This window comes from Hemitrygon akajei, chromosome 11 (assembly GCF_048418815.1).
Source record: "Hemitrygon akajei chromosome 11, sHemAka1.3, whole genome shotgun sequence".
Lineage (NCBI taxonomy): Eukaryota > Metazoa > Chordata > Chondrichthyes > Myliobatiformes > Dasyatidae > Hemitrygon > Hemitrygon akajei.
In genome coordinates this window covers 109,066,827-109,087,308 of record NC_133134.1, presented here as the reverse complement: position 1 = coordinate 109,087,308, position 20,482 = coordinate 109,066,827, and the positions used below count along the sequence as shown (strand labels likewise).

General features: G+C 42.7%; 1 protein-coding gene across 1 annotated transcript in view; it reads left to right on the top strand.

Annotated features, from left to right (window-relative positions):
* The first annotated feature begins 3,075 nt into the window (after window positions 1-3,075).
* Window positions 3,076-20,482, top strand: part of LOC140735885 (tumor necrosis factor receptor superfamily member 5-like) — an 89,343-nt gene continuing 71,936 nt past the window's right edge. The window contains exon 1 of the mRNA XM_073061458.1: window positions 3,076-3,348. Within this exon, the coding sequence (XP_072917559.1) occupies window positions 3,121-3,348 (228 nt within the window). The 5' untranslated portion in view covers window positions 3,076-3,120. The remainder of the gene's footprint in view (window positions 3,349-20,482) is intronic.

Below are 20,482 nucleotides of genomic sequence, written 5' to 3'. Positions count from 1 at the left end.
TTGCCCATGTCCATATTGGGCCCTACTCCTTCCCGGGCTGTTCTTTTGTTCTTAATATACTTATCTTGTCTGTGAGTGGTTTTGTGACCTTTCTTTGTCTCCTTTAAGCATCTACCTACACTTTTTACAGTCTTTGCCCATTTTTAGTTCCTTTGACTTGCTATAAGCATCTATCATCTCTTTATTCAACCCTTGACATACATCAAGATCCAGGCTTCCTGAAATTGTTACCTTGACTTTAACTCTTACAGGAACATATTGGCCTAGAACTCTTGCTATTACACCTTTGAACATTTACCTGCATGTGGATGCTCTGAGTTTACCTTTGCCAGGTCTTGCCTTACTGTAATGAAATTAGCCTTCCCTCAATTTAAGACCTTGATGGAAGCCCGACTTTTTCCTTAATCACTTTGAAACATGCAGGTATGGTGACTTTCTCCAAAATATTTCCCACTGAAACTCCCTCCATCTGACCAGTAATATTCCAAATGCAAACTAGAGTCATAGAGCACTACAGTACAAAAACAGACCCTTTGACCCATCTGGTCTGTGCCTATAGTCATCAACTTGCAACTGGACTGTAGCCCTCCATACTCCTCCCTTCCTTGTAATTATCCAAATTTCTCTTAAAGGTTGAAGTCAAATCTGTTTTATCTCTTCCACTGATAGTTCCATTCTCACACCACCCTCTGAGTGATAAAGATCCCTCTCAGTTGCTCCTTAAATATTTCACCTTTCATCCTTAACCTGTGACCTGTAGTTCTAGTCTCACACAACCTCAGTGAAAAGAGCCTGTTTGCATTTACCCTATCAACACCCCCTCATAATTTTGTAATCCTCTATCAAATTTCCCCTTATTCTCTTATACTCCAGGGAATAAAGTCCTAACCTATTCAACCTTTCTCTATACCTAAGGTCCTCCAGACCCAGCTACGTCCTTGTAAATTTTCCCTGTATCCTTTCAATCTTATTGATATCTTTCCTGTAAGTAGGTGACCAGAACTGGACACAATAATCCAGATCAGGCATCACCAATATCTTATATAACTTCAACATAACATCCCAACTCCTGTACTCTGATTTATGAAGGCCAATGTGCCAAAGGCTCTCTTTACAACCCTATCTACCCATTATGCCTCTTCCAAGGAATTATGGATTTGCATTCACTGATCCCTCTGTTCTACTCACTCCCCAGTATCCTACCATTCACTGTGTAAGCCCTACTCTGGTTCGACCTCACAAAGTGCTCCGCCTCACATTTTTCTGCAATGAATTCCATCTGCCATTTTCCAGTCAATTTTTCCTGGTCCTCCAGATACTGCTGCAAGCTTTGATAGATTTTCCCACTGCCCAATATGCCCCCAGTCTTGGTGACATCCACAAATTTATGGATCTATTTTACCACATTAGTTCATTGAATATAGATGACAAACAACAAGAAGCCCAACACTGACCCTTGTGGCACACCACTTGTCATAGGCCTCCAGTCAGAGAGGCAAGCATCTCCTATGACCCTCTAGCTTCTTTTGCAAATCCAATGTTGAATCTAATTTACAACCTTATCCTGATTGCCAGGCAACAGGAAGTTTTTGACAGGGTTCCCCTGCAGGACCTTATCGAAGACCTAGCAGAACATTCCCTCATATTTCACTTGGGTAAACTACAATGCATCTGTCTGACCACTGAATTTTCCAGTTTCAGGTAACCCACATCCAATGTTCCCTCTAACTTGTAGTAATTAGTGTACGCAAAAAACCTGTGCTGTGCATTTTTTTGTCCTGTGACAACAACATGTGTGCACTGAACAATTCCTTCAATAAAAAGAGTATGAATAAGCCATTTCTACAATCTACAGACAAATCATTGCCAACTCCACGTTGTGAACATCATCCGTATTGGAAACCGGGAAAGGAAGTGTGATTGTGTACGATCAGAAAAATAAAGGGCTATGCGGTAGGGAAATTCTAGGCGGTTTCTAGAGTAGGATACATGGTCGGCACAGCATTTTGGGCCTGTAATGTACTGTAGATTTCTATGATTGTGTAATATACTTAACAAGCCAATGGGTTAGAGGTTGACAACCTTCTGTGTGCAGTTTAAATTCCTTTGTGCTCTAGTAGCAAAAGATGTGTGCACACAAATTGCTTAGAGTGAGCATTATCCACACCTTTGATTTCCTTTCTGACCTCTAGCATTCCACCTAGGTTCTCTCTACCTTTACTCACCTTCTCCTTTCCCAGCATCACACGAACACCCTACCCATTACTTAGATCCATTACCATGTCCTGCTTGGCTCCATCTACCCACTATCCACAATCTCACCCAGTTGCACCAGTTATCAGCCCCTGTCTCATTCCTCCCCCCCTTCACTACTTTTTGCTGGCTACCTTTGCTTTATGATGTGGAAGCTTGACTTGAAATGTCAACTATCTCTTTGCTGAATTGATGATTTTCTAGCATCACTGGTGATTTGCCTTGGTATGCATCCCTGGGTGCAACTATAGACTTGAGAATCCTTTATTAAGCAGTTGCTTGGGGTGAATCCCCACAGAGGCAGGGGATGGTCTCATCTTCACCACCGATGTCCTGATGACAGTAAGGGCTGGGAATGAGATTCCAACCAATCCTTCCTGTGAGGTTGGTCTTTGTGCACAATGAGATGTCCAGAAGGGAATGCTGCAGACTGGCACAGCCCTGGCTGCAGGAGGAGGTGCTGAGGCTCACACAGCCAATGCCAAAGCTCTACGGGGCAAGAGTTTCGTCTGCCATTGGGTATTGAGGGACTGAGCCCTGTGTAGAAACCACGGAGACAACTGGCAGTGTGTATCATCCCAGGAGGTCATACTGCTAGCAATTGATGCTCTGTACTCAGAGTGCCTCTGTGGGCATGGACAGATGGGCCGAAGGGCCTGTTCCACGCTCCATGACTCTAGTGTGATAACTACCAATGCACAGAATCGATACACTGTGAATGTGCAGCACTCAACCACCTCGGAGGCGTGCACGCGGTTACTTTTGTATTTCTCGCATAGGTTTTCGCCAATAACATTGGTGGATTTTAAAAGTCCCTCTGCCTCCCCAGTAGCTGCTCGACCCGCTGGGCTCAGCTGAGACAGTGGGATGTGGCGGTTGTTCACGCAGCAGCTGGCGTTTCGCTCCGATCTTTCGGTCGGGCGAGGGATTTTGGGGGAAGCGGGGCCGGGAAATCTCACTCCGCCCCCGGAATGTGCGAGGACGAGGAGGAGGAGGCGGAAGTCGGAGCGAGTCGAGTGGGCACGGGGCAAAGCGGCAGTACGGCCGCTGACAATGGACTGGCTCCTCGCCTTCTTCTGGAGCGTCACCCTGCCGGTGAGTGGGGGCGCGGGGCATCAGGGAAGGGTATCGGGAAGGGGGAAGCTTTAAACTCGCCGTCCCGGTTCGTTCCATCTCCCTCCCGCCACCCAGCTGTTACTATCGTCTGCACAATCGTTGAAAGGGCCACAGAGCGGTCCTTGCCTCCTTGTTTACGGGAGCAGGAATCAAACTCTTTTGGTGGGATTTGTCGGGAATTAGCCCGCTTTCACTTTCGATTCTCTTCAGCCCCCCCACCGCGTCCATTGCCGTGAGCGGCGTCAGTGCAGCCACACAGCCGGTCACAGATCGCCCGCCAGCCGCCTTTCCCCGTGCCTCCCCACTTGACAACCCCCCCCCCCCGGTAGACGTCCCGGCTGTTGACCCATTTACAATGTACAGTTCTACCGCTGTAAAAGTCGAATTTTCATGGCATTTATACCTTGAGACAATAATCTTAAACTTCGGCCCCTGCTCAATTCAACCTATCACTCGTCAGATTGCGCTCCCCACTACTTTACCCTTTGCGGCCTTCTCCTCACCCCTCTACACTGGCTACCTCCCCTCAACACTTTCAGTGCAGATGAGGGCCCTCGATTAAGATGTCCACAGATCCTGCCTAATCTGAGTCGCTCTGATTATTTGTTGCTTCTTATTCCAGTATGGGTAGACTTTTATGTCTCCAGTCAGGGTGACAGGGGGTGTTGGAACCAGACCATGCTCGTCCTCTCTAGACCTTACTTGTCCTCCCAAGTGTGTCCTGGGGCTATTTAAATGATACTTACTATCCATTAAATATCCTTCAATGAAAGGCTGGATATTTATTTATTGTAACTTCTAGTGATTTTAAAATGCCTTTCACTGTACTACTGTTACAAAACCCACACATTTCACAACGTGTCAGTGATGATAAATTTCATTCTGGTATCTGATCATAAATATCCTTCAATCAGAATCAGGTTTTTTATTACTGATACAATAGTATGTTCTGAAACGTGTTGTTTTGGTGCAGCAGTGCAGTGCAAGACAGAAAAATTACTGTAAGATGCAAAAATTAAATACTGAGGTAGTGTTCATGGATTCTTGGGCTGCATAGAAATGTGGTGGCAGAGGGTAAGATGTTTGTAAAACATTAAGTGGGTCTTCAGGCTCCTCCGTACCTGTTTGGAAGGCAAAGAGGGCGAGCCCCGACTGAAGAGGGTCTTTAATGACGGCCGTTGCCTTCTTGAGGCAGTCGCCCATTTCTTGTATCAGTGCTGCAACTCCGCTGACAAGTAATTCCTCACAGACTGTCCTCTGAAGAGTCCTTGCCAAAAAGAAGGTAGCATTTATGCCCTTTACATATACCTGCAAGGGAGAGGGGTCTGCGGTTTATTTAGTGTGTCAGCTACAGGTTGACACTTCCGACAGTGCAGCACTCCCTCAGTGTCAAAGAATGACCTGTATGGAGGTGAATAGCTTTAAATGTGGCAGAAACTTGTCAAAGTCAGAGACTTCTCACATTCAACTTCTATAGAGAAGTCTGAGGGGGGAAGTGCACACTTGGCATGAACAATTAAACCGTGCTTACCTTGAAATGGTGAAGAATTATGTTTAGGCTATATTTGGTTGTCCTTTGGTCCTACTGTGATACCACAATAATATAGAGGGTGAATGTGTGATGGACTGTCTACCCACGTGTGTGATAAGACATACAATCATCAGCATCCACAACTGTATACAAATAAAAGCCCATTAACTTTCTGACAGACTATGACTCATTTTGTAAGCTCGTGTTCACATTTATTGAAGGAAAAGGTTAAATGTACCAGATTTTCAGAAAACTTGCAGCCTCAGTTACAATATAATAAAATATTCTTTGTTGAATCATAACCTTTGTTTGGTTCAAAGAAAATGTGTAAGACTTGTACAGGAAATCGAACATTTTCTGAGGCAGCAGTGGAGAAAGCACATTATCACTCAGAATTTTAACTTGCTTTAAGGCAGGGGTTCCCAACCTTTTTTGCACTATGAACTGCTAGCATTAACCAAGGGGTTCGTGGACAACAGGTTGGAAATCCCTGCCTTAAGGTCTGAATTGTCACAGAAGTAAAATCAGCACCCTTCTTTTAGAAACAAATAAAGCTACTGATCACAAAAGACCTGAGTAGCAGATAACAAGCCCCAAAATGTTTTCCTACCTGAAAGAGCACACCCATGAAAGAAAATAATTGTGAAACAGTGCTTGAATATGATAGGATCACTAGTTGCATTTTATCAAAGCACCTGAAAGTTATTTGGTCACAAGGACAGTTTGAGTGATCTTGGCTATCTAATAGGCTTACAAATTAATTTATTGCCATTTCAGGCAAAATTCAATGTAGCTCGCTCTCCTTCGGTAACGACAGCTGTGCGAGCTCTACTTTTTTTCTATGGAAGTAAATCTCCGCTTTGGGTATAAGAAAGTCTCTCTGAAACATTACCAGGCTATACCACACACATTGTTTTAAGAAAGGAAGTGAGTGTGGGCTGAAACAGCATCTGCTGGCAAGTGCTTTGTCCAAATGTTTAAATGATTGTTTTGAGTTAATTAAAATACCTGCTGAACGAGTTTACAGGAAATTATTGATAATTGTTGCTGAGGCAATTCCAGCATGAAGAGAAAAGAAAGCAGACAGAAGAGATTGTGGCTAAATAGTGACATGTCATTGCTCTCATTATAAAAATACCATTTAATGTACAGTGAAGCCTGCTGTCTCCCTGTGAGTATGTAGACTCCTATGAAATTAAAACATTTCGAGAATCCCCAAAATATGAGTGAGGGGTAAACAACCGATGCCCACCCATTGCTTCAGCTGAAGCACATTACTCTGCAAAGTCAGAAATCCAGGCTCTTATAGAATTCATTGAACCCCAAACTCATAGTGAAGAACAGAATCTGTGCCAAGATGAAGCCACCCCTCGGGGTGGAGGAGCAACACTTTAGATTCCATCTGGGTAGCCTCCAACCCGATGGCATGAACGTTGATTTCTCCTCCCAGTAATTTTTCTCCCTCCTCTCCCCTCTTCTTCTATTCCCTACTCTGGCCTTTTACCTCTTCTCACCTGGTCTCCTGTTCTTTCACTTCCTCCTGGGTCCCCTCCTCTTCCCCTTTCTCCAATGGTCCACTCTCCTCTCCTATCAGATTCCTTCTTCTCAAGTCCTTTACCTTCCCCACCCACCTGACTTTACCTATCACCTTCTAGATCACCTGCTTCCCCTCCCCCCCCACCTTTTTACTCCGATGTCTTCCCCCCTTTCTCTTCAGTCCTGAAGAAGGGCCTCTGCCCACAACTTTGACTGTTTATTATTTCCACAAATGCTGCCAGACATTCTGAGTTCCTCCAGCATTTTGTGTGTGTTGCTGCAGATGCTGGAGCAACTCACAGAAGTTTCACCAGAGAAACTTGGCAGGTCAGGCATCATCTACGGAGGGAAATGGATAGACGAGGTTTCCTCCAGAGATGCTGCCTGACTTAAGTTCCTCCAATGTTTTGAATGTTGCTAGAAACTATTTGAAAGCATCTCCTTAAATAAATAATAGAATATTTGGTGAAGTGGATAGTTGTGATTTACATATTTTACTTAAGCTGACTGTGATCAAATGAAAGAAACACTGGGATTAACTTGGCCACTTCCATGGGCCTATCAACAATTTCAATGTGCTGTAAAGTCAGCAGGGTCTCAGCCTGAAATGTCGACTGTACTTTTTTTGCAGAGATGCTGCCTGGCCTGCTGAGTTCCTCCAGTATTTTGTGTGTGTGTGTGTGTGTTACTAGTCAGTATAAATACTGCTGAACCTGTACAAGAGGGACAGGTTGCACGTGAACCAGAGAAGGACCAATACCTTTGTAGGGAAATTTGGTAACGTTAAATGGGAGTCTTTGAACTAAATTGGGAAGGGGTGGAACTGAGCAGGAGCAAGGCATCTTAAGTAAGTTTAGTAATCTGGATAGCCAGGGGCACAGTAAAGACAGGGAAAGGAATATCCAGTAGCGCTGCATGTATTTCAATGTATGATGTTTAACAAATAAGGCGGATGAACTCAGAGCGTGGATTGGCTGCAGAGGATCGGGATTTTATAGGCATAACAGAAACATGGCTGAGAGAAGGGCAGAATTGGCAGCTTCATGGTCCAGGATACTGATGCTACGGGTAGATACAGGTTAGCGAGGAGATGTTACCTTTTTGAGGAGGGAGGGCACAGCAGTGGTGCTCAGAGATGCCATTCTTCGAGGAGCATCCAGTGAGGCCATATGGGTGGAACTTGGAAACAAGAAAGAGAGGTTTTCTCTAGTAGGGCTGTATTATAAACCTCCCCAGTAGTCAGAGGGAATGTAGAGAAATTGCTCATAGTATTAAAAATAATAGTGTTGGGTTAGTGGGAGATTTTAATTTGCCTGGTATTGACTGGTATTTAAATAAAAGATTGAGAATACTTTTAAGAGGGAAATTAGGAGGGTAAGGAGAGGGTAGGAAATGAATCCGGCAGATAAGGTTAAGGAAATTCCCAGGAGGTTCTATAGATATACTAAGAGTAAAAGGGTGACTATAGAGAGAGTAGGGCCTCTTGGAGATCACCGTGGCTCCCAATGCCTTGAGCTGCAGGAGGAGGGTGGGATTTTTAATAAATATTTCTCTTTTGTGTTTTGGAGTACAGTTGTACTATTACAGAGGAGGTGTTTGCAACCCTGCAGCATGTTAAAGTGGATACATCCCCTGTGCATCCTTGGACTTTGTGCAAGGCTAGAGAGGAAATCGTGGAGTCCCTTGTAGAGATATTTACTTCATTGTTACTCACGGATGAAGTTCTTGAAGGCAGAAAGCTGGCCAGGATCTACTAGCATTTGGATAGACTGAGTCTGTTTAGGAGTCAGTGTGGCATTGTACATGAGGTTATGCTTGACCAACCTTCTAGAATCTTTTGAAGAGATGACAAAACATGTCGCTAAGAGTTGGGCATTGTCGAAAGCCTTGCTAAAACCCAAATCGACAAGGTCCCATGTGGTAGGCTGGTCTGGAAGGTTCGATCCCACGGAATTCAGGCAGAGCTCGTTAAGTGGATTCAACATTATCTGGGAGGTGGGAAGCAGAAGATGGTGGTTGAGGTTCATTTCTCAGTTTAGAGGCCAGTGTGCTGCAGAGATAGGTGCTGGGACCTTAGTTATTTGTTATTTATGTAAACGACTTGGATTCAAATACACAAGACTTGATCACTAAATTGGAGGATGACATCAGATTAGGCGGTGGTATTGATAATGAAGTAAGTTATCGATTACAGGGGGTTATTGATGAGTTGGGGAAGTAGGCCGTGGAGTGGAAAATGTATTTCAATACAAATAAGTGTGAAGTGATGTAATTTGGAAAGTTAAACCAAACTAATATAGTACAAATGTTCGAGCATTAGGAATTGTAGTGTTACATAGGGACAAGGAGTACAAGTGCATAGTTCATTGAAAGCAGCATAACAGATGAACAGCTTGGCTCGTTTAGCATGCTGGCCTTCAGTCAGGACACTGAACGTAGGAATTGGGACATTATAGTTGTATCAGTTGTTGGTGAGGCTGCACTTGGAGAAATGTGTACAGTTTTGGTCAGCTTGTTATAGGAGAGATGTGGTTAAACTGGAAAGGGTGCAGAAAAGACTCACAAGGATGTTGGCAGGACTGGAGGGCCCAAGTTTTGGGGAGAGGTTGCCCATAAAACGTACGATAATGCGGGGCATAGATAAAATGGATGTTAGCAGTCTTTACCCCAGGGTAGGGGAGTCCAAAGTTGGGGGGCATAGATTTAGGGTGAGAGGGGAAGAGTTGAAGAGGGAGGAAGTTGGTGAAGCAGTTACAGTAGTATAATTGAAGAAGCATGTGGATAGTTACACGGAGGAGTGGGCCTTTGTGGGGTGTGTGCTGAATGCAGGAAATTGGGATAGCTGGCTGGGCACGGTGGTCAGCATGGACTAGTTGGGCCGAAGGGCCTGTATTTATACTGTGTTGCACTATGACATCATGACTGTATGAGCACTCTCACATCAGGGTTAAATGAAAATCTTTCTCATGCCTCACAGTAGTTCACCATCATGGTGGACTATTTGATAACAGATGAGCTGAGTTATGATCCTGCCTATGTAAGTTCCAGGCAGACTGCTTGGTCAGGATTTCATGTAAAGTAGGACCAACACACTAATAAGATACATGTTGGATATCTTGATGGAAAGCGAGAGTAGGATGAGGGGAGCGCTCACTCAGCTGCTTATTGTTGTACCCTCATCAGCAAACCTCTGCAGCTGTGGCTGGAAATATTCCTGGCCCTGGCTCTGGATTGAGCTCTCTATTCTAGTTGTTGTACACTGCCAGGTTCTTCAACAGGCAATGTTTCTCCACAGTTACACAGCAGAATAAATAAAAACATTTTTTAAAATGGGTCTATAACTTCTTTTCTGTAATTCACCACAGAAGTTAGGAGGTTATTTATTATCTAGGAAACTCTGAGACAATCCCACAAGGTTTGTGTTTACCTCAGCAAGCTCAGGGTTCATTGACCCCAATTCCCCTGAGAAGCTTGTGATGAACAACCTTCAATCTCAGACATGGGTTACGAAACATCTTGTTCTCAAAATGTGCATTTATATTAACAATTTGGTGGTTTCTTGGACACACACGTATCACCTCTCTTTTTAAAAATTATGGCACATTAACTATTAACAGCATCTAATTTCTGTAGCTGTGATGGGGAGATTTCAATTCAAGTCTTTAGATGATTATTTTGGGCCTCAGACCTGTTAGTCCACTGTGCAGCATTTTTTAAACCTTGTGACTGATCTAAAAGCACTGTGTCTTTGGCAAGCACAGTTTTGAGTTTGTTCATGGAGGAGTTTAGCTTGGCCAGAGATGGAGAGTAGTAAATAAATCAAGTTGACCATTGTAACATTAAGCTGAGTGCAGCAACTGAAGTTGTCCATTGTCATATAGAGTGTAGTGTAGCTGGAGCTAGAGGATGATGCCTAAGCCTAATGGATTTATTGACATCCAGTGAGGAGGCCCCTAATGGCCCTTTGAGTCAGTGATCCCTGATTTAACCCTAGCCTAATCATGGGCAATTTACAATGACCAATTAACCTACCAAATGGTACATTTTTGGACTGTGGGAGGAAATGAGAGCACCAAGAAGGGAACCCATGTGGTCACTGGCCTGACAGAAATTGAATCTGGGTTGCTGGTATTGTGTAGTGCAGAGCTAACCACTACACTCCCGTGCTGCAGATGTTAGATTAGGGTGTAGAATCGTACTTTCCTTGTTTAATTTTCCAATGCTTGCTTGTATTTTTATATAATTGCCTATATACATGTAAATGTTTGGTGAATTTGCCTGCAATTACAGAATAGCTTCTTTATGTATTTTTCTAGAAGTTTCTTTGTTTCTGTAGCATGTGTGAGACAACTTGAATTTGGAAATTTTATCGGCTAATAGTTATCACAGGAGTTCTGCTATTTCTTGCCTGAGTATGAAATGACCATGATTGTTTTTTTGTTTATCTTTTCCTTGTTCCCTGGGCTCATTTTATTTGTTTGTATTCCGCTCTTGAAATGCTTAATGAAGTGGCCTTAAGCAATAAGTTTTGTGTCTCATTCTTGACTTCCAAAGAAGTTTTGGACCACAAAAGCATCAGGATCCATCACCAGACTGAAGCTGATGATTGTAATTTAAAGCAGAGTGCCTCAAGGTGGATGGTATGGCATTGGCAGTTTCTTTGGATGCCTCCCTGGTCTCAGCTGCGCTACAAGGAAGGGATGAGCAACAGCAACTCGAGGGAATGGGCAGGCATTCACTGGTCTTTGTTAATCATGACAACCATAAGAATGCTTTTGCTGAATTCAACCAGGCTGGCTGGGCTTCCATGATCTATATTTAGAGTTAGAATTACTTATTATTTTTGGTTTTGCTTGGGTCCATTTTTTTTTCTGTTTGGCCATTAACATTGTGTGGCAAAAGTAAATTTTGTTTGGTTAAGTGTGACAATGCTTCTTGGTGGGACAATGATGCAGGGAATACCACACAATTGCACCTGCTATTCCCATCTCAGTGGCCAGCGGGTCTGGCCGTGTTCCATTCGGAGCTCACAGAGGCATGGAAGTTCACTACCAAGTAAGAGTAAATGGGATTAGTATAAATGGGTCATCTCCCCTATCAACCAAGAATCTCTTAATCTTTGCTTTAAGTACACTCAATGGCCTCCTTATTAGGTACCTCCCCTCTACCTAATAAGGTGGCCACAGCGTGTATGTTCATGGCCGTCCTTCGCTGTAGCCCATTCGCCTCAAGGTTCAATGCGTTGTGTGTTCAGAGATGTCTTTCTGCACATCACCATTGGAGCACACGGTTATTTGAGTCACTGCCGCCTTCCTGTCAGCTTGAGGCAGCCTGGCCATTCTCCGTGTCTCATTAACAAGGCGTCTTCTCCCGCAGAACGGTCACTGGATGTCTTTCTTTCTTGCACCATTTTCCGTAGACTCCAGAGACTGTTGTGCATGAAAATCCCAAGCGATCGGAAGTTTCTGAGATGTTCCAGCCGACTCCAGCAATCATTCCATGCTCAAAGTCACTTGGTTCTCATTTCATCTCCATTCTGATGTTTGGTCTAAACAACAACTGATTCTTGATCATGCCTGCAGCATGCTTTTATGCACTGAGTTGCTGCCATATGATTGGCTGATTAGATCTCTGCATTAACGAGGTGCAAGTATCTAATCAGCCAATCATATGGTAGCAACTCAGTGTACCTAATAAAGTGATCACTGAGTGTATACCTCCTTTTTTATGATATGGACCCCTATGATTAACCCAGGTTGGGAACCCCTGATACTGACTGACTTGACCTCCACAGCTCTCTGTAGCAATGAATTCTACAGTTTCACCACTATCTGAGTGAAGAGATTACTCTTCATCTCAGTTCTAAAGAGACATCTGAAACTGTGCCCTGAGACGGAAACATCCTCTCCATATTCACTCAATCCAGGCTTTTCAGTATTCAGTAGATTCAATGAGTTATCTCCACCTCCCCCCCTCCAGCCACCATACATCTGAATTCAAATGAGTGCAGGTTCGGATTATCAAACATTTATCGTAGGTTAAGCCTCTCATTCCTGGTATTATTCTTGTGAACTTCCTCTGGACCCTCTCCAAGACCAGCGCATCTTTGCTTGGATGTGAGGTCACAACATTTCACGCATTATTCTCAGTGTGGTTTCATCAATAGCTTGTAAAACCTTAGCAGTATGTCCTAGTTTTTTTTATTTTCCAGTTCTTTCAAAACGAATGTCTTCTTTATTAGCAGATTTGGTCACAGTTGAGTTTGGGCCAATGGATACAGGGAAAGGAAAATCAAAGAACACATAACAGATGTGAAATAGGGATGAAAGGGAATGGCTTGGAAGAAAGGCAAGGACAAGCAAATGGAGGGATAAATCCAAAAGAAAGAATTGCAAAATTTCTTCCAAATGTTAAGTAAGATTACCGTTGAGATGGGGTGATGTGAGATAATGTTATCGAGGCAGTGATGCTTCCCAAAGTGTTCATCAGATGTTCTCTGTAGTTTCCTCTTGAGTGTTGTGGTTTTGCAGGTGAGATGGTGTTAAAATGTGTGAGAAGTGATTGCACATTGAACTCCTGACTATAAAAGTCTGCTTTCTGCCTTCACGTGTTGCATCTTGGAAGGCTGTGTTTAATTACAAATTCTATAATGAAACCAAGTTTCTCTAAACTTTTGCAGTCCACCATGGGATGGGCTTGACCTTGCTCTGTGCTGTCAGATCAAGTATAAAAACAAGTCTCTGCTGCTCTCTCGAATGTTCCAGGGATGACCTTGCTTGCATCTCATACTTATCCCTCAACTGACTGCAGTAGAACAGATTATTAGCTCAATGGTATTGCTGGATCATGCCGTGTCCACTTCAGCTACAATGAAGTACCAGTGTTTGGAAAATATATCACGGAGTATAAAGCACTGTGAGTTGTCATGGACAAAGTAATGAATTTTAAAGTTATTTAGTTTTTTTAAAACTTAAGTATCCTGAAATTGGGAGGGATAGCTTTGGAAAATATTGGGAGGCTGGGTAGTGAGGTCTTTCACCATTTCAGCATGTGCCACAGATTTCCCTCTTTTGGCCTCCATCACAACAATCTCCAGATGAGTATGTTACAAGTTTTAATGCTCAATAATTCTGGCCAAAAAGTGTAGCTAGTGCTCAGTATCTGGAATAGAAAAGAGTGCTAAGCTTGAATCTGCAGATGTCTCTCTGTTCTGCCCATGTTAATATCCAAAGAATTATGTGTTGTGAAAACATACTTTTTGGCCTAATTCCTCCACGTCAACCAAAATGGCTTTCTGAGCTAGTCCTATGTGACTGTGTTTTGTCCATATCCCTTTAAACCTTCCAATCCATCAACCTGCCCAAATATATTTTAAACATTGTAATTTTACCCACCTCTACCCTTTCCTCTGGCAGTTCATTCTATCTGCTCATCAACTTCTGTGTGGGGAAAAAACTTATCCCTCAGGTCCAGTTTAAATATTGTCTCTCTCACCATAAACCTTTGTTGTCTAGTTTTAGATTTCCCCACCCTGAGGAAAAGAATGTGACTATCCACATTTAATATATTTTACTTTAAATTAAAGAATGTCAGTGTTTTAATTTTAATTTTTTTATTTAATATTAAAATTAAAATAATGCTGACACTCTTGGACCAGTTACTTCACCATTCTGCACATTTTAATTTGGTGAAAGTGGTTGGAAACAGAGAGAAGTAAGGTCGGCCCTCCTTATCCGCAGGGGATTGGTTCTGGGACCCCCCTGCGGATACCAAAAAACGCGGATGCTCAAGTCCCTTATTTAACCTTTCTCAGTGCAGTGGACTTTAAGGCCTGGCGGAGCTCTGAATGCGCAGTGTTTCTGTTCACGAAAATAATCATGACCATGATTGAAAATAAAGTGGAAATAATAAAGTGATCGGAAAGAGGTTAAACGACATTGGTCATTAGAAAAGCCTTAGGCTACAGTCGGTCAATGATCGGAACAATTTTAAAGGATAAAGGCCCTACCCTGATGAAAGCTACAATTATTACTAAGCAATGCAGTGGTTTAATTATTGAAATACATACGTTTCTTAAGTTTTATATGCATAGAAAGGTAAAATATATATTAAGACAAAACGTTTGACTAACTGACACTAAATAATACTGGATGTACCTGTTCTGACTTACTTAGTAAGAGAACTTCCAGTTTTTTTTCCGATTCCAATCCACGGTAACCTATGCACATCCTCCCGTATACTTTAAATCATCTCTAGATACTTATAATACCTAATACAATGTAAATGCTATGTAAGTAGTTGTTATACTGCATTGTTTAGGGAATAATAACAAGAAAAAACAGTCTGTGCATACTCAATTTAGTGCTGGAGAGAGAACTTCCGGGTTTTCCCGATCCGCGGTTGGTGAATCTGCGCATGTGGAACCTGCGGATAAGGAGGGCCGACTGTATTAAAGAAGTTTTAATTTCTGCAAGATATTTGCCCCCTTCAACTATACATGCCTCATTGGGAAAAACAATGTTACTCAGTGGCTCATGTTCATTCAATGTGTTAAATGTTTTACAACTATGGTGTGTAAAACAGTTTAAGGCAGCACCATCCAGGTGCAATGTGCTATGCATTGTTTGGCTTAGCTTGGCAAGTGTACAAGTCTTTGAAAAGAAAGAACCATGGCACCAGAGTTCTCGGTCAAATCACAAGTTACTTGACCTTGGAAAGGATGGCCATAGGCAACTGAAGGTTGATTTCCATGCCCTGGGTGAGGGGAAAGGAAAGGTCAGTTTGAATTCTTCCCCTTGATAACTATTGGTGGTAGGTTCTCCCAATAAATACCTTGCAGCAATACTTTCACAAATGGATCCTGGCTATCAAAGATCGACAAAGTCCAGCATGATTCAGCACGTGAAGGGAGAGTTTGCAGGAAATAACTTCCATTCTGCACAATAGTGTATATTTTTATGATACAACTCTGGTTAGATGGGTTATACAACTCTGATAGCAATCTAAGACTGGGAATAATCCAAAGACCATAAATTAAAATCTCACCACAGCAGAAACGTTGAATTTTTTTTGGTAAAATATTCATATCTCATACATAACTAGCCAGCATTTATTGTACACCCTCAATTCCTCTTGAGACGATGAGGTTTGGATTGGATCATGTTTGGACCAAGCCTGTGATTAGGTAAAGAACTGAGAGGTGCTGGCAAAACACAAACCTGGCACTGGTGACATCGTCATCGGTTGATAAGTGCCATTCGATTGCATTGATGATGACAGTTTTCACCACTTTGCTGCTTCAAGAGTGGATTGAATGGGGGGTATTTTGCCAGACTGGATTTGTCTGGCTTTTTGTGCAGTAGATACATATGAGGAATGTTTTCTGCTGTTTTGTTAGGTGCTTGTCTTGTTATCAGATGAACTTGACTCGGAATGTAGCTGGTTCTGGAGGGCACCTTCATAAAGACAGCATCCGTCATTAAGGACCCCCATCACCCGGACATGCCCTCTTCACATTGCCACCTTCAAGGAGCTGGTACAGGAGCTTGAAGAGACACAGTCAATGTTTATGAGCAGCTTCTACCCCTCCACCATCAGATTTCTGAATGGACAATTAACTCATGAACACTCCCCTCTCTTTTTACACTACTTATTTATGTATATACATATTGTAGTTTTTTATTATTGTGTATTGCAATGTGCTGCTGCCACAACACAACAAATTTCACTTCATATGTGAGTGATATTAAACCTGATTGTGGTTCTGAGTGCATGTGTTCATTATCACAGCTGGGAGGTTGTATAGTCCCAGCTCTTGCTGTGTCCATTGCTCTCAGCTGCTTCTTAATAATACACAGAGTGAACTGAATTGAATTGTCTAAAGAGTGGTTTATGATAATGGGGATCACATGAGACAGATCATTCAGCTCTAGCTGAACCTGGTTTTGAACGATTGAGCGTTTCCTTTAGCACTTGCTGGGTCCCACTGTCACTGAAGCTGAGGATCGTCTTTAGAGCCTCCTCCCCCATTAGCAACTGCACAACAGAGGGTGTCCTGGCTGTGAAGATGGGACTTTGACTTAACAGGGTTCAGTGTGATGGTCACTTCTACCAATGTGTCACCATTGGCAGGTTGGCTAGGACGTGGTTGAGTAGGTTAGCCCTCGTAATGGCTCTCTCACTACTTGCCATAGCTGCCAAACTCTGTCTAGGTCTAGCACAGTCATTCAGAATGATAGCAGGTCCTCTGGCACAGCAAGTCCACGCTGATCATGAGGCACCCATGTGTTTCCGGCCTTGGCCAGCTCCATTAGTAGTGGTCCCGCCAGAAGTCCTCACCCAGAGTCAACTCTGAACCCTTGCTACTCCCAGTATTTCCTCCCAAGTATTGAATAACATGGAGGAGCCCTGATTTATCAGTTGTTGGTGGTGATCATGCAGGGGTTCCCTTGCCCTGTTTTATTCGATGCCAGAATCAGGTTTATTATCACTAAAATATAGTATGTTGTGAAATTTATTGTTTTGTGGCTGCAGTACAGTGCAAGGCATAAAAATCATTATAATTTATGGTAAAAATTATAAATAAGTAAATGCAAAAGAGGAATAGTGAGAGCCATTCAGTAATCTGATGGTAGAGGGGAATAAGATATTTTTGAAATGTTGAGTGTAGGTCTTCAGACTCCTGTATACCTCCTCCCTGAAAGAAGTAATGAAAAGAGGGCATGTCCCGGACAACAATTTAATGATGAGTGTTGCCTTTTTGAGGATCCCTGAGGGACTGCCTTTTGAAGATGTGTGAGAAGGTGGGAGTGCTTGTAGTCATGATGGAACTGGCTGAGTTTACACCCTTCTGTGGTCTCTTTTAATAGACAATAGATGCAGGAGTAGGCCATTTGGCCCTTTGAGCCAGCATCGCCATTCCATGTGATCATGGCTGATCATCCACAATCAGTACCCTGTTCCTGTCTTCTCCCCATATCCCTTGACTCCACTATCTGTAAGAGCTCTATCTAACTTTTTCTTGAAAGCATCCAGAGAATTGGCCTCCACTGCCTTCTGAGGCAGAGCATTCCATAGATCCACAACTCTCTGGGTGAAAAAGATTTTCCTCAACTCTGTTCTAAATGGCCTACCCCTTATTCTTAAACTGTGGCCTCTGGTTCTGGACTCCCCCAACATCGGGAACACGTTTCCTGCCTCTAGCGTGTCCAATCCCTTAATAATCTTATATGTTTCAACCAGATCCTGTGATGAGGCTTCAATGACCTGAGGTAATGTTGAAAACTCTAAGGACTATTCTCTCTCACCTCTGCATCACTGTGCCGCCTCCTTTAGTGGATCCGCCCTGCCAGCAGAACAGGACGTGAAGAATGAGTCTGAGTCTGTTTCTTTCAGACCTTTGGACAACTCTTCTCTACTTAAATACCAACCCCCACATTTGTGAGGAGGAATTTACCATGCTTGATTTTGATGACTTTGATCACAAGAGTGAATTCACCGTATCCGAATTTGATGCCAGATGGCCCGTCTGTTTCTCTTTCTTCCTCTATATGTAGTATTTCTCGGATATGTGAATGGCTTACTAAGCCATTACAGAGATGACCACAGGGAGTGGGCCTTGACTCACACATAGGCCAGATTGGGTCACGGTGGCAAATTTCATTTCCTGAAGGGCATTATGTCAATCCAGTAATGTCATAAGTATTAGGAATAGGACTGATTATGTGTGAGGGGTTTTCCACCAAATTCCTGATTATAAATCTGATATTGCGCAACAGCCATTGTAAGATTTGAACTTTGGTCTGTGCTTTGGTTTGTACTCCGGTCTCTTAATCCACTGTGCCACAGCCACGAGGAGTATTTGTATATATAATGCCATTAATTGTCCTTTGGGGAAGAAAGCTGACCTTATGGGAAGATCTTGAATTAGTGAGTAAATGGACTAAGGAGTATTCCACCCACTGCTATAAAGACACTGCTCTTTGTTATTGTTTCTTCTAGTGATCTGCATGTGGTTTCTTATCACTATTAATCAAGAGGGTTTATCTGGTTTTAGATTTTGTATCAGCTCCCTTTTTATGCTCATATATAGAACCTTCAGAAATATAATTAATATGACCAGTTGAAGTCACACCCAGATATTTTTAACTTATGAAACTGTTGGTTCTCCAAAATGGATGACCTATTTAATATAGCACAAAGCAGAACTGTCCAAATGTTCTGTTCATAGATTCACACTACGTGTGAAGAGCTATTGCTCAGGAAGGCATTTTCTGGTGAGCGACAGATAAACAAGGGCTTGCAGGGCAGTAACTCAAGTTAGTAATCAGGAAATGCGTCAAAATGACCTTATTATTTCAATCACTTGACTGAAACTCAGTCCTGCAGCCTCTTCAAATCACATCATCATTATACAACCTGCCGTTCAGGGTGTTGTGATATATGTGATAATGGAGCATACAGTAAAGAGTGTCATAAACTTTAAGCTTCAGTGTCACCGAACTCCCAGGATGATATAGCTCATGAACAGCACTGACTTCCTCCTTCACAAGAAGCCTGGCAAAACCACGAGACAGAATTAAAAGCATGCACGCAGTTTTGAAAGATTGTACCAAAAAGCTCAAAGCCAGCTTTTATCAGGCTGTTATCAGACTCTTGAATGTACCCTCTGAATGATAAAAGGCAATCTCTAAATCTCCCAGTCTACCTCATTATGACCCTTGCATTTTATTTGTTCATCTGCACTGTACCGTCAGCACTATATTCTGCATTTTTTTTTCTTTTTACCACCTTGACATACTGGTCTATCTGGATGGCATGTAGAACAAAAGCTTTTCACTGTATCTCAGTATATAATAAGCCAGCAATTTTATAATGCATTTCCCATACACCAGCTTCAGTCATTTTGAAAGTATGCTTTCTATGGCGGTCTCCAAGACCCTGATGAAGGGCCTCAGCCCAAAATGTCTACTGTAGATTCGTGTTCATAGATGCTGCCTGACCTGCTGAGTTCCTCCAGCATTTTGTGTGTGTGTTTTTTTGGGGCCACCTCCATTGGATTCTTCACTGTCCAATAAAGAAATCTTAAAATATGACACTCTTCGGGCCTGATCGGAGAGTTTAGACTCTCCAGTCCTGTATTCATTACTTGTTTGACTTGGACACATTTTGCTGTGAGTTCTTGGTAGTTCTGTGGGCACCACTGGAGCCCCTTGTGCCTCGTTGTGGCCACTATCACACATGAGGTGTATATAAGCTATACAAAATTATGAGGAGTATAGATAGGGGAAATACAAGCAGAATAATAGTTTGGCATGGACTAGATGAGCCAAAGGGCCTGTTTTGTATACTGTAGTACTCTATGACTCTATGAGAGCTGTGTGGGTGCTTTGGTCCTTTGTGTGAGTTGAAGAGTTGTTATGCATGTATTTTCTGGTAGCTTCTGCTGGACCTGAGTGAGATTTTTCTAGTGCTCTACTCAAGAGAGTTAAAGAGGGTCACCTTCTGCTGCTCACCCAGCCGAGAGAAGCTAATTTAACACAGACAGGAAGTTAACGCTGTGAGCTGCTTGGTTGCATAATTCTCTAAAATGTGACTTTGAATCTTAGTGTAGCAAGCATCTGAGGGTTTGCTGCTGAGTACTAACTCAGATTTAGTGCTAGTTAAGGTATCTATGTTAAAGAGGTCACTTTCTAAAGGTCTGAGTGCATGGACCAGAATGATATTCCAGTACAGCGTAGGGAAGTTTTGTTCTATTGAATCAGAACTTTATTCATTCAGTGGTGGAAAACAAAAGAAAAAAAATCTGACAGCATATTTTGCAGAAGCATAGGATCCTGGTGTCCAGGTGAGTAGTTGTGAGACAATTGAGCCATTATCAAGTTTATGGAACCTGGTGTGCCACATTCCTTTTGTTAATGCGAATGAAGACTAACCTTTGTGTAGTGCCTGGGAGTGACCATAGGATTTAGGAGTAGAATTAGGCAATGTAACGCATCAGGTCTGCTGATTTTTTTAAAAATGCCTTTCTCCTGCCATCTCCAGGTC